Source organism: Dermochelys coriacea, chromosome 2, assembly GCF_009764565.3.
Source record: "Dermochelys coriacea isolate rDerCor1 chromosome 2, rDerCor1.pri.v4, whole genome shotgun sequence".
NCBI lineage: Eukaryota > Metazoa > Chordata > Testudines > Dermochelyidae > Dermochelys > Dermochelys coriacea.
The window spans coordinates 158,580,377-158,597,828 of NC_050069.1; the positions used below are offsets into that span (position 1 = coordinate 158,580,377).

The 17,452-nt window shown below is 44.2% G+C and overlaps 1 protein-coding gene across 1 annotated transcript; it reads left to right on the forward strand.

Annotated features, from left to right (window-relative positions):
• The first annotated feature begins 923 nt into the window (after positions 1-923).
• LRRC14B (leucine rich repeat containing 14B) lies at positions 924-14,996 on the forward strand. Its single transcript, XM_038390732.2, has 2 exons — positions 924-1,888; positions 13,334-14,996. Exons 1-2 carry the CDS (start codon positions 984-986, stop codon positions 13,977-13,979), a joined length of 1,551 nt encoding a protein of 516 aa, XP_038246660.1. The 5' UTR covers positions 924-983; the 3' UTR covers positions 13,980-14,996.
• Positions 14,997-17,452: the final 2,456 nt, after the last annotated feature.

A 17,452-nucleotide genomic window follows, 5' to 3' on the forward strand; every position in this document is an offset into this window, starting at 1 on the left:
AGGTAGCGAATCACGGTTTGTGAATCTAATTATAAACATTTTTAAAGTGAGCTGGCAGGCTACACAGGATGCCTTCATGGGCCACATTTGGCCCGTGGGCCAGCTATTGAGTATCTCTACTCTAGCCCTTAGGTTCTGTATGCCCAGCTAATCCTGCAAGATGCTGAACAGCCTCAGACTTGATGTCTTGCAGGAGCACGCAATATGTTGCAGGAATGGACCTCAGAAGTGGGGGTGTATATTCTGCATGGAGAAACACTTCTCAGTAATTGGAGTTCTTAAAAAGATTGCCCCCACAGATTCACATTCTGCATCCCTGCTTGATTTTAGAGTAGCTGCTCTAGTCAGGAACCAAAGGAGCTGGAGCAATGTACCTCTCTTCATCAACAGAGGCATGATGCCTTAAGGTGCATGTGTCAAAACACATGGTCCTACCTTCAGCCTGCTGTCTAAAGGATTTCAGGTCCACATTGCTTGGAATCCAAAAAGTGGAGACCTGTGGAAACTCCAGTTAGTGGTAAACACTGCAAGCTAACATTTAATATTTCTTAAAATCTAAATTAGTTTAATCATCTTTCAAGAAAAAGTGAAAGTGTTTTTATTTTTAAAAAAATCTGAAAACAATAAAATGGTTAATGGCAGATAGAGAACTATTCCCATGTACATGTACTTTTCACAGCTCTGCCAGCCCTGTTTGATGCTAGCCTGCACTTATCAAAAACTAACCTTTATCACAAAAATTAGGGTTAAATAAACAAAATGGTCCCGGAATTAATGAATCAAAACATGTGACTTGTGTAGACTGTCTCTAGTACCAAAATAGAAGTCAGGGCTCAGCATGTGACTACTCACTTTACCTTCCCAAATACATTTCACTGAGTACCAAACAGCAGCTGCAGCTAAAAATAAAGAATGATAAGCAACCAGAACCTTAGTTAAACACAGAAGCCACCCTCAATGCCGGAAAGAAATCAAAGGCAACAATGAAGTCACTGCGGTTCATTAGTGCTGAGGCATTGGTATCGAATGCACAGCTTGCCAGGAAAAGTCTCAGCAGTGTTGCACATAACCTTTTTCCTCTTCTTTTTAAAGCCAGTTATTTACTGGAGCAGGGGGAAGTGATTCATGACTTGGTGGAAAACTGGCCCCTGGCAGACTTTAATATAGGAAAACTGTTAGGGACAACAGTGGATTACCAGGAAGACATCAGCAGCAGAGCATGCTGTGTTTGTTTGGAAAGTTGTCTAATTGGGCTGAGAGATTATGTGTTGAATTGCTGTTCTCCATACTCAAAGAGACTGAAAGTGGTGGACCTGACAGGCATAAAAGATGTTGAAGTTCAGCTCTGCAAGTGTAAGAAGACTCTGGGAAGGTGGGCCAGGACAGAGCTACTATCAAAGCTCTCTTTTGAGCTGCTTGTTGAAATGCAAAGGCTGCAGTTCAATCCATGTATCTTTGATATCGCTATTGATGTTCTCATTGACCTGTTTGTTACAGAGCGGAACTATGAACTTGTGGTCCAAGCCTTACTGATGAGATGCCACTGTCCACTAAAGATTCGTTGTGTGGCATTCAGAGCTGACAGTCTCACTTTACAAAAGCTTTTCTACATCATAAAGCTCACAGATCCCTCTTCACTGCGCAAACTTGAAGTGGTTCACAATATTCGTTTGGAAATGGAGCACTTGGAAGTGCTATTTAATAACATCCACTTTCCTCTACTGACATCGCTTACCCTGCCGGCCAGAGCATTCAATGTGCAGCGGTTTACAGCCGAGGATGAACCAATCCTTATGACTATTGGAGAAAAGATGAGCCAAATGACGCAGCTGACTGAGCTGAGCCTGGCATTTTCTACCCTCACAGGAAAAATACGGAAACTGCTCAGGTAAGTTGTTCCCAACAGTGTGACTGAAATTGTGATGAGCCACTCATCAGTGCAGTGGCACTGAATTAAAGGCTGCCCAGGCTAACAAAAAAGGATGGGGTGAATAATGGAAATGTTTTCATTGGGAAGTCCATGGAGATGTTTGCAGCACTCCATCAGGAATACTGATTAGACAATAAGCTAATGATGACTAACTCACCTGCAGAAACCAGACTGTAAATTTACTACAATCCCATGTCTACGGTGCTTTTATGTGGAGAGGAGGATACTAAGGGCAGCTCTACACTATGGGGTTAAGTCGATCTAAGTTACACAACTCCAGCTATGTGAATAACGTAGCTGGAGTCGACGCACTTTAGGTCGTCTTATTGCCGTGTCTACACTGCACTGGGTCGACAGGAAAAACTCTCCCATCAACTTACCTTATGCTTCTTGTTCTGGTGGAGTACCACAGTCGATGGGAGAGCCATCAGCGGTTGATTTAGTGGGTCTTCAATGATAGGGGGAAAAGGTGTCAATAAAGAGCACTGTTATTTTTGAATGACCTGAAACAGTTTATTGTGTTCTCTTTAAAGAGCTAATTTTACAGTGGAGAAAATAACCTAGTGACATGCTGAACTATTCTAATGTCAGTGAGATAATGTGTGGCCCCCAGCCCAGCTGTAACCGCTAGGCCAGACCATCTACACTCCAGTCCCTTGTGCCATGTAGACATTCCAACTCAGGCTGGAGCTCAGTCTCTGAAACACAGCAAGGAGAGTGAGTCTTGGAGCCCAGGCTCCAGCCTAAGCAAGAACATCTGCGCTATGTTTAGCCTTTTAGCATGAGCCCTGCAAACCCGAGTCAGTTGACATGGGCTCTGAGACTTGTTGCCATGGGATTTTTTGTTGTTGCAGTGTTCGCATACCATAAGGCACTTCTGAAAAACCCCACCCTTAGGCATCTAAATAGGGACTTAGGAGCCTAACTTTAGGCTCCTAGTTTTGAAAATATGGGCCACTATCTTTTTTTTTTTAATTGAAAATTAAGAAAATCTGCACCACTTTGTAGTCCTCATTCATTACATTTTTGTTTCACTGTGGTCTTTATGCTGCCAAAAAGCAGTGAAGCAGCATAACACTGAGGGATCATATCAGAGGGAAATTCCATCCTATATAGGTAAGATGTTTTTCATATGCATAGTATAGACTTCTTGGGCTTTGACGGTACTGTCAGGCCCCATGGGTTTTGAACCGTGGAACCACAGATGTGCTGCAAGTCATCACACCCCAGACCATCATGCAGCCGTTCACAGCAGCTGAGACCAGCGTTCATGAAGCCCAACTGGGGCATAAACCCTGCCCCTCTACTCTTGATTGGGAGAGGTCCAAGGCTCCTCACTGGGCCACAGCTCTTATTTAAGCCAGAGAAGGAAACAGGGAGTTGTTCATAAAACTGGGCTCCACCCTGTCACAGACCGCTGTGCCTATTGTCTGGTTCTGACCTTTCTCTGCTGCAGAAATTCTGCCTGACAAACCAGCTGCCATCGACAGGGAACCACACGATATCCGGGATGGGATCATGTTTATGAATAACTGCTTTTACATTCCCCCGGGTCGGGCAAGAGTGTCAGCCTTAGAGCTATACCACAACTCCCCCACCCCCCCGGAAGAATGCTTGACTTACTTTAAAACTCAGCGATTGATGTCCCATCTTTTCTGGTTGCCCCGAATGCACACCATTTTACAGGCCTTCATCATGTCCTGCAGTATGTGTGCTAGAGCCAAAACACCACATCACATGCCCTGCAGTCTACTTCAACCTCTAGACACCCTGTCCTGACTCTAGGCTGTTATTGCATTGGATTTTCTTGTGGAGCTCCCAGAGTCTTAACAGGTTTACAATAATCTTGATGGTAGCAGACCACCAAAATGGCCCACTTCATGTCCTGCACTGGTTTACCCTCTGCTGAAGAGACAGCCCAGCTATGGATTAGCCATGTGATCCATCTCCATGGCCTACTGGATCAAGTCACTTCCAATCAAGGATCACAATTTAGAGCCTGATTCTGGCACAAGGCCTTACGTCTCCTGCGGGTCCAGCTGCGCTTCTGCCTACTAACCTCAGTCAAGTGGACAGACAGAAAGGGTCAATCAGATTTTAAACTGTTACATTAATCATAATCAAGATGATTGGTCCTTGCTATTACCCTACTTAGAGATGTAGAGTTTGCATACAATAATGCAGATCGCGCCTCCATAGGTAAAAGCCCCTTTCTTCACCAGCTATGGGAACCACAGCTACCTATGAGCCTCTTCTAACCTACCCATCTTGGACTTAGTGCAGAGAATTCATCAAATCCAGAAAGTAGTAAGGGGAAACGTGTAAAAAGTGAAAGCCAACTACAAGCAACATGCAAACCAATATTGGCAACTAGGAACCCATGTTCAGTGGGACAAAAAGTGTGGCCCTTGACACAGCACCTCAGCATGAACAGACCCATGTGTAAGTTCCTTGCTGTTATCGAATCTGTTGTCAAGTTAACCTGGTCACTGTTGAACTACACTTACCCCAATCTCTCAAAATCCTCACATGACCCAACCGCTTCACGCACAAGGCCTTGACGAATATGTCACACGAGATCTTGGATTCCAAATGCCAGTGGGGTAAACTTTTACACTTGATTAACTGGGAAGGCTATGGCCCTGAGGAGTGTATGCAGGAACTAGCAGAAAACTTTCATGCTCCTGCCCAAATACAAACCTTCTAAGAAAATCAACCCTAGAACCCTGGACCCATAGCACCAGAGGACACCTCTAGGGTTCATGGAGGTTCTGCAGGTCACCACACTCATAGGAAGAAAAGGAGTACTTGTGGCACCTTAGAGACTAACAAATGTATTAGAGCATAAGCTTTCACTCAACACTCATAGCTGCTGACTCCATGGGTGCTCCAGGGCTGCTGGTGGGTGCTAAGTACCCACTGGCAGCCAAGCTCCTTCCCTCCTCCCCACTCCCGCCAACCTGGGGCCCCCGATGATCAACTCCTCCCTCTCCCTCCCAGCAGCTCCTGCATACTGCATAAGAGCTGTTCAGTGGCATGCAGGAGGTGTTGGAAGGGAGGGGGAGGAGCGGGGTTGGGGCACGCTCCGGGGAGGCGGCAGGAAGAGGTGGGGCAGGAAAAGGCAGGGTGGGGTGGGGCCTTGGGGGAAGGGGTGGAGACGGGGTGGGGCTGAGGTGGAGCATGGGTGGGAAGAGACAGGGCAGAGGTGGGAGCTTGGGGGCAGGGGGCATGTGGAGGCAGGGCCTGAGGCGGAGCAGGAGGTGAGTGACTCTGGGGAAAATTAGAAGCCAGCGCCTATGATCACACTCCAATCTTCCACCTGGCAGCTTAAAGACAGCAGCACAAGCACCACCTCTCCACTCTGATTGGGAGAGCTTTAAATCTCCTCAAGCCCCTATTTAGGCCAGAAGAGCAAACAGGAAGTTGTCTGTACAACTGAGCTTCACCCTGCCACAGACAGCTTGCCTGGTGTTTACCTTTTTGTCTTCTGATCCTGACCTCCTGGTATCCTGACTCCGCCTGACTCTTCGTAACTGCCTTCTGGTTCCTGCCTTTTGATTCTGTCACCCGATCCAGACCTTCTGGCATCCTGACTTGGCCTGATTCCTGATGACTGATTCTTCATCCCTGCCCTACAGTTTCCTTCAATTCTGATCTCCTGGCATTCCAACCTGACCTGAGTCCTAGTAATTGGCTTCTGGCTGCTCAGCCTGTGCTTGATGCTCACTCCTGTAAGCCAGGCCACTCATGCCCTGGCCCTGACACAATTCAATCCTGAATGAAATGTTCACTCAATGGAGAAAGCCATCCTGGGAGCTGTTTGTCTCCCAGACAAACAAGAAGTTCAATCTGTACTGCTCCAGAACAGCAATAAGTTGGGATTCCAAAGCTGATGTCTTTCTGCAATCCTGGACAGGCCACCTGAGGTATGGCCAGGTCTTCCAATCCACTGTAAAAGATTCATCCCAACAAAGCTCAAGTCAGTCTCATAGAGTCATAGATACTAAGGTCAGAAGGGACCATTCTGATCATCTAGTCCGACCTCCTGCACAGCGCAGGACACAGAATCTCACCCACCCTCTCCTACGAAAAACCTCACCTATGTCTGAGCTATTGAAGTCCTTAAATCATGGTTTAAAGACTTCAAGGAGCAGAGAAGCCTCCCTCAAGTCACCCATGCCCCATGCTACAGAGGAAGGCGAAAAACCTCCAGGGCCTCTCCAATCTGCCCTGGAGGAAAATTCCTTCCCGACCCCAAACAGGGCCATCAGCTAAACCCCGAGCATATGGGCAAGATTCACCAGCCAGATACTACAGAAAATTCTTTCCTGGGTAACTCAGATCCCATCCATCTAATATCCCATCTCAGGGGATTAGTCCTATTTACCCTGAATATTTAAAGATCAATTACTTACCAAAATCACATTATCCCATCATACCATCTCCTCCATAAACTTATCGAGTAGAATCTTAAAACCAGATAGATCTTTTGCCCCCACTGCTTCCCTTGGAAGGCTATTCCAAAACTTCACTCCTCTGATGGGTAGAAATCTTCGTCTAATTTCAAGTCTAAACTTCCTGGTGGCCAGTTTATACCCATTTATTCTTGTGTCCACATTGGTGCTGAGCTGAAATAATTCCTCTCCCTCTCCTGTATTTAGCCCTCTGATATATTTATGGAGAGCAATCATATCTCCCCTCAACCTTCTTTTAGTTAGGCTAACCAAGCCAAGCTCCTTAAGTCTCCTTTCATAAGACAAGTTTTCCATTCCTCGGATCATCCTAGTAGCCCTTCTCTGTACCTGCTCCAGTTTGAATTCATCTTTTTTAAACATGGGAGACCAGAACTGCACACAGTATTCTAGATGAGGTCTCACCAGTGCCTTGTATAATGGTACTAAAACCTCCTTATCCCTACTGGAAATGCCTCTCCTGATGCATCCCAAAACCACATTAGCTTTTTTCACAGCCATATCACATTGGCAGCTCACAGTCATCCTATGATCAACCAATACTCCAAGGTCCTTCTCCTCTTCCGTTACTTCTAATTGATGCATCCCCAACTTATAACTAAAATTCTTGTTATTAATCCCTAAATGCATAACCTTACACTTCTCACTATTAAATTTCATCCTATTACTATTACTCCAGGTTACAGATCTTCCTGTATAATATCCCGATCCTTCTCTGAATTGGCAATACCTCCCAGCTTTGTATCATCTGCAAACTTTATTAGCACACTCCCACTTTTTGTGCCAAGGTCAGTAATAAAAAGATTAAATAAGATTGGTCCCAAAACCGATCCCTGAGGAACTCCACTGGTAACCTCCCTCCAGCCTGACAGTTCACCTTTCAGTAGAACCTGTTGCAGTCTCCCCTTTAACCAATTCCTAATCCATCTTTTGATGTTCATATTGATACCCATCTTCTCCAATTTAACTAATAATTCCCCATGTGGCACGGTATCAAATGCCTTACTGAAATCTAGGTAAATTTAGATCCACTGCGTTTCCTTTATCTAAAAAATCTGTTACTTTTTCAAAAAAGGAGATTAGGTTGGTTTGGCACGATCTAGCTTTTTTAAAACCATGTTGTATTTTTTCCCATTTACCCTTGACTTCAATGTCCTTAACTAATTTCTCCTTCAAAATTTTTTCCAGGACCTTGCATACTACAGATGTCAAACTAACTGGCCTGTAGTTACCCGGATCACTTTTTTTCCCTTTCTTAAAAATAGGAACTATATTAGCAATACTCCAATCATTCGGTACTACTCCTGAGTTTACAGATTCATTAAAAATTCTTGCTAATGGGCTTGCAATTTCAGGTGCCAATTCCTTTAATATTCTTGGATGAATATTATCTGGGCCCTCCGATTTAGTCCCATTAAGCTGTTTTAGTTTTGCTTCTACCTCAGATATGGTAATATCTACCTCCATATCCTCATTCCCATTTGCCATGCTACCATTATCCCCAAGATCCTCTTTAGCCTTATTAAAGACTGAGGCAAAGTATTTGTTTAGATATTGAGCCATGCCTAGATTATCTTTAACCTCCACTACATCCTCAGTGTTTAGCGGCCCCACTTCTTCTTTCTTAGTTTTCTTCTTATTTATATGGCTATAGAACCTTTTACTATTGGTTTTAATTCCCTTTGCAAGGTCCAACTCGACTCGACTTTTAGCCTGTCTCACTTTATCCCTACATGTTCTGACCTCAATTAGGTAGCTTTCCTTGCTGATCCCTCCCATCTTCCACTCCCTGTATGCTTTCTGCTTCTTCTTAATCACCTCTCTAAGATGCTTGCTCATCCAGCTTGGTCTACAACTCCTGCCTATGAATTTTTTCCCCTTTCTTGGGATACAGGCTTCCGATAGCTTCTGCAGCTTTGATTTAAAGTAAACCCAGGCCTCCTCTACCTTTAGATCCATAAATTCTTCAGTCCAATCCACTTCCCTAACTAATTTCCTTAATTTTTGAAAGTCAGCCCTTTTGAAATCAAAAACTCTAGTTGCAGATTTATTTTTGTTAATCCTTCCATTCAGTTTGAACTGAATTAGCTCATGATCACTTGAGCCAAGATTGTTCCCTACAACCATTTCTTCTATGAGGTCCTCGCTACTCACCAAAATTAAATCTAAAATGGCATCCCCTCTAGTCGGTTCAGCAACTACTTGATGAAGGAATCCATCAGCTATCGCATCTAGGAAAATCTGAGCCCTATTATTATTACTAGCACTAGTCCTCCAGTCTATATCTGGGAAGTTAGTCTCCCATGATCACGCAGTTTCCATTAGTATTTACTTTATTAAAAACATTAAAAAGGGCTCTATCCATATCCAAATTAGATTCCGGAGGTCTATAGCACACCCCAAGCACTATTGTAGGAGAGGCTTTACTAGTTATCTTCCCCAATGTAATTTTTGCCTAGACGGACTTTGTCTTATCCATTGCATCACTTCTTATTTCTTTACATTCTATCTCATCATTGATATACAATGCTACTCCACCACCTTTACTTTGTTTCTGTCTTTCCTAAACAGCACATACCCTTCAATACCTGTAGTCCAGTCATGACTACTATTCCACCATGTTTCTGTTATCCCTATAATATCTGGTTTCACTTCCTGCACTAGTAGCTCTAGTTCCTCCATTTTGTTACCTAGGCTCCTCGCATTGGTGTACAAACATCTTAATTTTTGCTGTTTGGCCTCGCTCACATTTTGTACCCTATTAGGCACAGTCATTCTACAGCCAGTATAACCTGTTTGACTAGTATCCACACAGCCCTCGCTCCTTATATACATTCTCCTACCCACGGCTGTATCCTTTCTTACTTCATCTTCTTCCCTCTCAAAATCTGGCGTGGAGATTACCTGGACATCTCCCAACCATCTCCCCCAAATTCCTAGTTTAAAGCTCTCTTTATCAGTTGTGCCAGCCTCCATCCTAGAAGTCTATTTCCTTCCCTACTCAGATGAAGTCCATCCCGAGAGAACTGTCCTCTGTCCGTGAATGCCTCCCAGTGGCCATACATGCCAAAGCCCTCCTTATAGCACCACTGCCTAAGCCATCTGTTGACAGTCATCTTGTCACACCTTTGTTGCCCTTCTCTAGGAACAGGAAGGATCCCACTAAAGATCACCTGAGCCTCAATTTCCTTAAGCGTCTTCCCCAGTCTAGCATAGTCTCTCTTAATACTTTCCAGTGAGAATCTAGCCGTATCATTTGTTCCCACATGAAGGATAATTAGGGGATTCTTTCCCACTCCCTTTAGGATCCTTTTCAACCTCAGGTCTACATCCCGTATCTTAGCACCCGGAAGACAGCACACCTTTCTATTCTCTGGATCAGCTCTAGTTACAGGCCTGTCTATTCTTCTCAATAAAGAGTCCCCTATCATATAGACCTGCCTTTTCCTGGTGACAGTGCTATTCTCCAGTCTCTCCCCTGTTCCCTCTGGCTGCAAGTTCTATCCATTCCTATTTTCCCTTATAATCCTCTTCAACCCATCCTGTATCCTCCTGGGGCTCATATTTGGTGTGGTCTCTCTTGACTCTTCCGCTTTTCCTATAGGACTAGCCTCTCTTCTCTTCTTCCTTACCCTTCCACCTTCAACAAGTACCTGCTGATCCCCTTCTTCATTTTCCAACTCTGCAAACCTGTTCCTAAGCTCTATTTCTCCTTCACTAGCCCGTCTTTTCCTCTGCCTGGTCCTTTTAGTCAGATGCTTCCACTGACCACTTTCCTCACCCAGTCTCCCCTCAAAATTCCCCAGCCCTGCTTCCATCTGTGAGTCTGAGCTTTTCCCTTCAGATACCTCATGTCTTTGCTCCATCATCTGCTCAAACCCCTTCCTAAACTCAACCACACTTTCCACCTGCATCTCCAAACCTCGGATCTTTTCCTCCATCAGCTCTATCAGATGGCATTTCCTGCAGAAAAAACTCTTACCAGATCCCCCCTCCAGGATCATGTACATACCACAGCTTCCACATCCAGTCATCCTCAATGTGACTTCCACTACAGGAGTCACTCCCACAGCTGCCTCCGTATCTCTCATCGCCTTCCCCCCTAAGTCCTGTTAATCTGGGAAACACAAGTCACACCAAAAAGACTACCCCCCCCAGCAAAGACAAACCCCAAACAAGCACCACAATACAAACTCCCACTCAAACTCCCCTGTTTACAGCTCTGTTTGCTGGCTCCTATGCCACTGCAGCTGTCTGTGCCGCTGACTGACTGGCTGGCTACCCTTATAGGACCTCTAGTCAGAAGCCCCACCCCCTAATCAGGGCTCAGCTTCTCTCCCAGCACAAAGCCCCTACAAGCCTCTACACACACACACACAAACAAATACTAAAAATACAAAACCAAGTACAAATACCTTCTCCTCCAACAGAACTCCCATTCACACTCCCCTGTTTACAGCTCTGTTTGCTAGCTCCTGTGCCGCTGCAGCTGTCTGGTGGCCACGTGCTCGATGTGATTGCCTTTGCATGAAGGGCGCCTTCCTCTTTGCCATTATATTAGCCGGAGAGTGAGTGAACTGAGAGCACTCCTGGCCAATTCACTGTATATCACATTTCACCTTCAACCAAAATTCATCCCTAAGGTAATTTCCAAGTTTCACATAAATCAATCTATTCACTTACTGGTATTCTTCCCAAAACCTCTCTTTCCTCGTTGGAAGCATGAGAAGACTTCATTCCCTTGACATCTGATGGGCTCTAGAGTTTTACTTCCAAAGAACAAAACCAAGTAAGAAAAGGCCTAAACTATTTGTCTCTACAGCAGTGTTCATGGGGACTAGTGTTATCTGCTCAGAGACTCTTTAAGTGGATCTCTGGATGTATCATTCTTCATCAGTTGACATGTTTCCTCCCCCCCAACAAACTCTGTGACAGGTGTCTCCACAAGACCTTCCAGCAGTGACCACCTTGAAAGTAGGTGTTGGTAATGCACAGTTCTCAGTGGATGCAGAGCTCCAGTAATCCCATTGTCATTTGTTTTTCCCACTCCACTGTGACCAATGCATAGCAGTCACATCTTGTGATCCAGGGCAACTGTATTACTGAAGTCTTCCAGCAAATAGTTGCTCACCTGATGGTAGCTTACTGATGCCGCTGCTGAGTTACTGATAGACTAGGTCCTTCTCTTCAGAGATGGAAGAAAGTGTTGGGGGATATGTACTGATGATGCTGGAAAAGCCACCTGTGGTAGACAGCCTTGGTGATAGGAAAGGTTCTGATGTTTCAACAGGACATTCAGCCCTGGGTGTTAATGAGTTTTTGACTGCAAACCCCACCGTGCGTTCAAATTCTACATTGATTTCAAGCATCTCCAGCTCTCTGTCAATGATGGTGGTCTTTCTAAGTCATTGACCTGCTCTAGTTCACTTAACATACCAGTGCACATTATCCTCACATTCCAACAAGCAAGTTTGAAGAGGGCGACCACCATACTCGAACCTTCAGTGCATATACGTTGGCAGAAAAAAATATGGGGGCAGAAGCTTGCCTTAAGACCAAATCCCCTCTCTCTGTAGTACTGACTGGGACCAAAGGCTTGGAGACCAAGATGTTTTGAAGTAAGCACAGCTGCAGGAGATGTCAGAGGGCAAAGCTGAGTTGCAATGCCAACTGCTTGACATTTTTTACACAGCAGATTAGATTCCGGGTTTTCTCCTCTAGCCTTTGTTCAACCAAGAACTATCTGCAAGGTAGCAGTGTCAGATGTAGTTACTCCTTTGTGCACATTGTTTTTCATTCCAGTGGGTGCTGGGCATACCCCCCACCACTCAGAGAGTGGCAGCATTCCCAATTTAGTCAGAGAGCTGCTGACCCATATCAGGTTGTTCTAGGTTATGTGATACTAGCAGCAAGCCTTGCATACCTGACCTGACAAATGCTAGCAGTAGGTGCACACACAGACATTTATACAAAAGAAGAACCAAATACTTCCAAGCTGTCTCTTCACAGTGACAGGCACATTATTAGAAGTCCCATAGCCAGAGCTGGCTACTATTCAACATGTAATGTGGCCTCGCCTAGAAGCTCCATTATGCTAGGTGCTATACAGACCCACAGAAAAGGACAATCCTCACAGTACCCAGGTCAGTGCTTTCGGGCGGAGGTTGTTGCCTACTTCAACTCTGGGCTCAGATTCAAGTGGTATCCTTTCCCCAAAGGCTGGCAACCCCTTTGAAGGCTCTTACATTGGACTTACCTCTTGAGAACACCCACCATGTCCTCAGGTCTCACGACAGCCACCTCTTCAGTGTTACTGAGGTACCTGAGATGTATTTTGATGAACCCAGAGCATGGCTCGCTCTCCTCTCTGATGTGGGTCACTTGCAGGGTTCCTTGGCTCTTTTGATCCAGAAGCTCTTGGGTGCTGAACAACATCCTTTTGGGCAAGCTTGTATGTTCAGCAGACAATCAAGGCTGGAGTCAGAGGCACTACCACTGCATTTCTGTTCAACTACAGGGCCCAAGTCAGATGCAGCATCCCCTTCCTTTTCTGCTTTTCCATCAGCACTGTCAGTGGCCCAAATTATTAGCTATTACTATGACAAAGTTAGAAATGTAAGACCAACATATAGTGGAATATGAAATGTACATGTAGCATAAATGCAATGAATCAGATTTATCCCTGGTGTAAACCAAAGAAACCATCAATAAAATCAGTTTAGCGCATCCATTTAAAACATTATTTTTGATATATGTCATATACCTTTCAGTTAATCGAACTAGATTACAAAATTATTAATGACTAGAGCAGGCAGGCTACATTAATGATGAACAGCTGTTTCAATGTTCACACAGTTTTTTAAAAAAAATCTTATAATTTTCTAATACCACTTTGTGCTGTAAATATTTTTCCTTTTATTTAAATCTGCAGCCCACTGAAAACCCCTCTGAAGCTACTGGATGTTTCTAACTGTGCCTTGAACCATGCTGACATGGCCTATTTAGCCAATAGCCTCCATTCTAACCACCTGGAAGTACTAGACCTCAGTGGGCACAATGTGGCTGACCTTTACCCATCAACCTTCTTTAAACTTCTCAGCCACTGCTCTTATACTCTGAAGATGCTCATCCTTGAGGAATGTAACATTCAAGACATTCATGTAAATATGTTGATTTTGGGTTTGATCCCCTGCCGGAAGCTACAAGAATTCAAGTTCCTTGGAAATCCCCTGTCATCCCGAGCACTTAAATGCCTCTTTAATGTTTTTAGTGACTTGCCGATGCTGAAATACATTGAGTTCCCAGTTCCTAGGGACTGCTATCCTAACAATGTCACCTACCCAACTGATGATGCTTATCTTTCAAAATTTGATCACCAAAAATATGAGAGTGTATCAGAGGAACTTAATAATATTTTACTTCATGCAAACCGGGAGGACATAAAGGCTTCAACACCACTCTTCGGAGGCTATGATGCAGCCATTCAAGAGACTGGCAATGAACTGGGATCTTATTTACTGAAATCTTTCAAAGATACTTTAGAAAACTTTAACAAAGCTCTTCAAGAAATGAATTAAAATGTAGTGGTGATGACTGCTCTGCCTAACAGAGAGTAAATTCAATATACAATAGGAACTTCAAAACACTGCACATCCATTTCTGCTTTCGCTGATTTTTGGACTGTATTTGGTTTTATTTTTGGAGCTACAGTATAGAATATGCATTTTTATCGTGCTATGAATTGCAAGTATTAATGTAAAGGCCACTTTCTGAGAACTCCTTTAATCACTGCATACTCTGCACAAAAGCACAGCTTTGGTTCCCGTTACTGCAGTAAAACAAGATATGATTTTATTTCACCTGCAGTATGACCTAGCCATATTTTTTAATTTACCTAATAACGATGGGCCAATTTGTGCCCTCCTGCAAATAAACACATTGAGAGGGACCTTAGGAGGAACTAAACTCCACTAATTTCCTCTGACAAAGTTTTATCTAAATTTGGCTGTGGATTTGCCCCCCATGGCAGAGATAGGGATTCCAATCCCCAAATCCTGCACACCCACAAGAATCGTGTGCTGGAGGCACAGGGCCATCCCTGCACAGGTCCTTCTCTGCATTAGCTATCTCTATTGTAGCCACACTGCCCTGTCCACTCAAGATCCGTGGTAGTGCAACTGCAATAGAGATGAGCAGCCTAACTGGTAGCAACCCCTGGAGCCCACCTTTAAGGAGGAGTTCCATAGTGCAGAGTTGACTCCAATCAAAAGATAAAACAACTCCTACCAAAATGAACTCCTCAGTGTATGTTCCAGCGGGCTTGAGGGGATGGGGTGGAGATGATGTGCACCCGGTAGTCCTTTTTCTTTCTATGTATGGACCCCAGAACCCATAGATAGGTCTCCTTGAGGTTTGGAGGAAGGGGAGGCAGGGTGCTACTCAGACAGCTGACCCTCCTTTCATATGTGGATGCAAGAAATTCACACAGAGCCCCTCCATGCCTGGATCCTAGAGGATTAAAAGGCCCTAAATACAGTAACTGTATGATTGCATTCTGCAACCATCATCATCTTTATATGAGCAATGCTGAGATCTGCAGACCAGCCCTTAGATGAGAAGTGCAGGGTGTGTTCAAGTTAAGGTAGTTTTTTCTGCTTTTCTTCTGTATGATGATAATACAGAATAATTAAATGCAACTATAAAAATCAGAGGGGCATCTACTCTCAATAATCCCACTTTTTGAGATTTACAGGTTTCTGGCCCTTCCCGCATGCACACAAATAACAAATAAAAATTATTTTTATCCATGGTCTGTGTATTAATTAATTCAAATCCACCATACATGCAAATCAAAATAAAAAGAAAAGAAAAGCTGTGTGTTTCCTCACCCCATACAGGAGAAGCAGCCCCCTCCATGTCCTCCTCCACTGAGTGGAGGTGCAGAGACTCATGGGGACAGGAGGTGGAGGTGGCTGAGTGAGGGCAGAAGGGACACATGGGGGCAGAGGGAGGAGGGGTGCTGGGACATGGGCAGATGTGCCTGACTGAATGGGAGAGTCTAGGGGCCAGCCAGGTTCTGCATGGGGGAGGCTTCCCAATTCCATAACAATTGCTCCTCCATCCCCAAAAAGCCTGTTCCATACTTCTCCCCCCCACACCCAACAACCCTCCAAGTTCACACCCAGCTTCCTTCCCAGCAATTAATTCCCTCTCCCTCAGCTCCTCTGTTACCCCTAATTCCCCAAAGCCTTTGCACTGCTTCTGAAGGGTGTGGGAAATACATTTCTGTATTGTAGTTTTAATGAATTATTACTCAAGTTCTGTATTAATATGACTAGAAAGGAATCTGTTTGTAACAAAAACATTTCCTTAATCTTTTTTGTTGTCTGTATTGTGGCAGACATACTTGTTGACAGTAATTTTGAAATAAATTACCAAAATAATTGAAATTGGCATGATCATATTGTTATTTTAACAAGTAAATATGAAAAATTTTAAAATATCATGTACAGAATTTTTATTTTTTTGGCACAGAAATTCTCCAGGAATAGATTGTACTGACGACATAGCCTCAGTGACTCACCTTAGTCACCCCTACTGTTTTTAGTTCCTGAGGGAGCTGTTGTAACCCTCCCCCAGAAGTAGAACAGAATCACACATAAACCATTCATAAAAGTAATACAATGGTCCCCAAAGATAACACATGGGGCTGCATTATCTGTCACAAGTACTACTCACATCTGTTCAGCATGCTGCTTCCACGCCCATGCACACACATCAGAACATCTTCAGGGCTCCAAAGGCCCCAAGTGACTGTACCTACTACAGAATCCTTCTCTTCTGCTCCCTGGCCCATCATGGCTACCTCTCCATTTACCTTTATTATTTCATCTCCAGATAGAATTCTATCAAAGTTTCAAAGAAATTCTGATCCCTAAGCTGTTAGGCATTTACAAAGATGCCTTAAAGAAGGGTAAGCTACCTCCTACTATGAGCAATGCCCTAATTCTTGTATTACTTAAACCTAGTAAGGATGTGCAAAAAATTAACAGTTGTAGACCCATCTCTTTAATCAATACTGGATGTATTTTCTGTAACTTGAAGTCTTTAAGTCATGATTTGAGGACTTCTGTAACTCAGCCAGAGGTTCGGGGTCTATTACAGGAGTAGATGGGTGAGATTCTGTGGCCAGCAATGTGCGGGAAGTTAGACTAGTTCAGCAGTTCTCAACCTGCAGCCCAATTAGCACACAGCTGAATCCCTGAGATAAGGGCAGAAAAGGGTGCTGAAGCCACATGGGAAGGGGCCTGGGACAAAGGACTGTAATTGCCACTGAGGTAGTCGCTGGATGGAGATTGAGGGTCTTCCGGAATGGGGAAACACAGAATGTGGCAGAGTCGGAAGGCAGTGTCACTGAAGAGTACCCTGCAGTCCTGGGAGTAGCTCAGGTCCTGGAACGGAAGTGACAGCACCGAGACACCACCAGAAGAGGGCGCTCTGGCAAGTGGAGCTAATTCCTATGACAACCGGCAGGAGACGCTAGAGTGGTGAGTCCCACCCCGTCACAATTCCAAACCCAACTCTCATATCCTAACAAATAGCACAATATCATTCCGCTTTGATCTATTTCAGGGAACTAGCAGGGATGCCCCATCTCCGCCTTCCCCCCCCCCCATTCAAGTAACATTAGAACCACTAGCAGTATTAATTAGGGAACATCAAGATATTCAAGGCATCAAATCAGGAACTCAGGAGACAAAAATCCTTCTATAGGCAGATGACAGCCTCCTATTTACTAAAAAGTCAGATCAATCTATTCCAAATATCCTACAAACGATAGATAACTTTGGTAAATTCTCTGGTTACAAGATAAACTGGGATAAGTCAGAAGCAATGATCTCATTGTATTTAGTTGGAAATGCATCTCCTATAGAGACATTTAGTTGGCAACAGACAAACCTCAGATATCTTGGCATCCTGTTTCCCAAGGAAGCTAAAAACTTAGTCAAAGTTAACCTTGCTCCATTAATCATGCAGTTAGCAAACTATT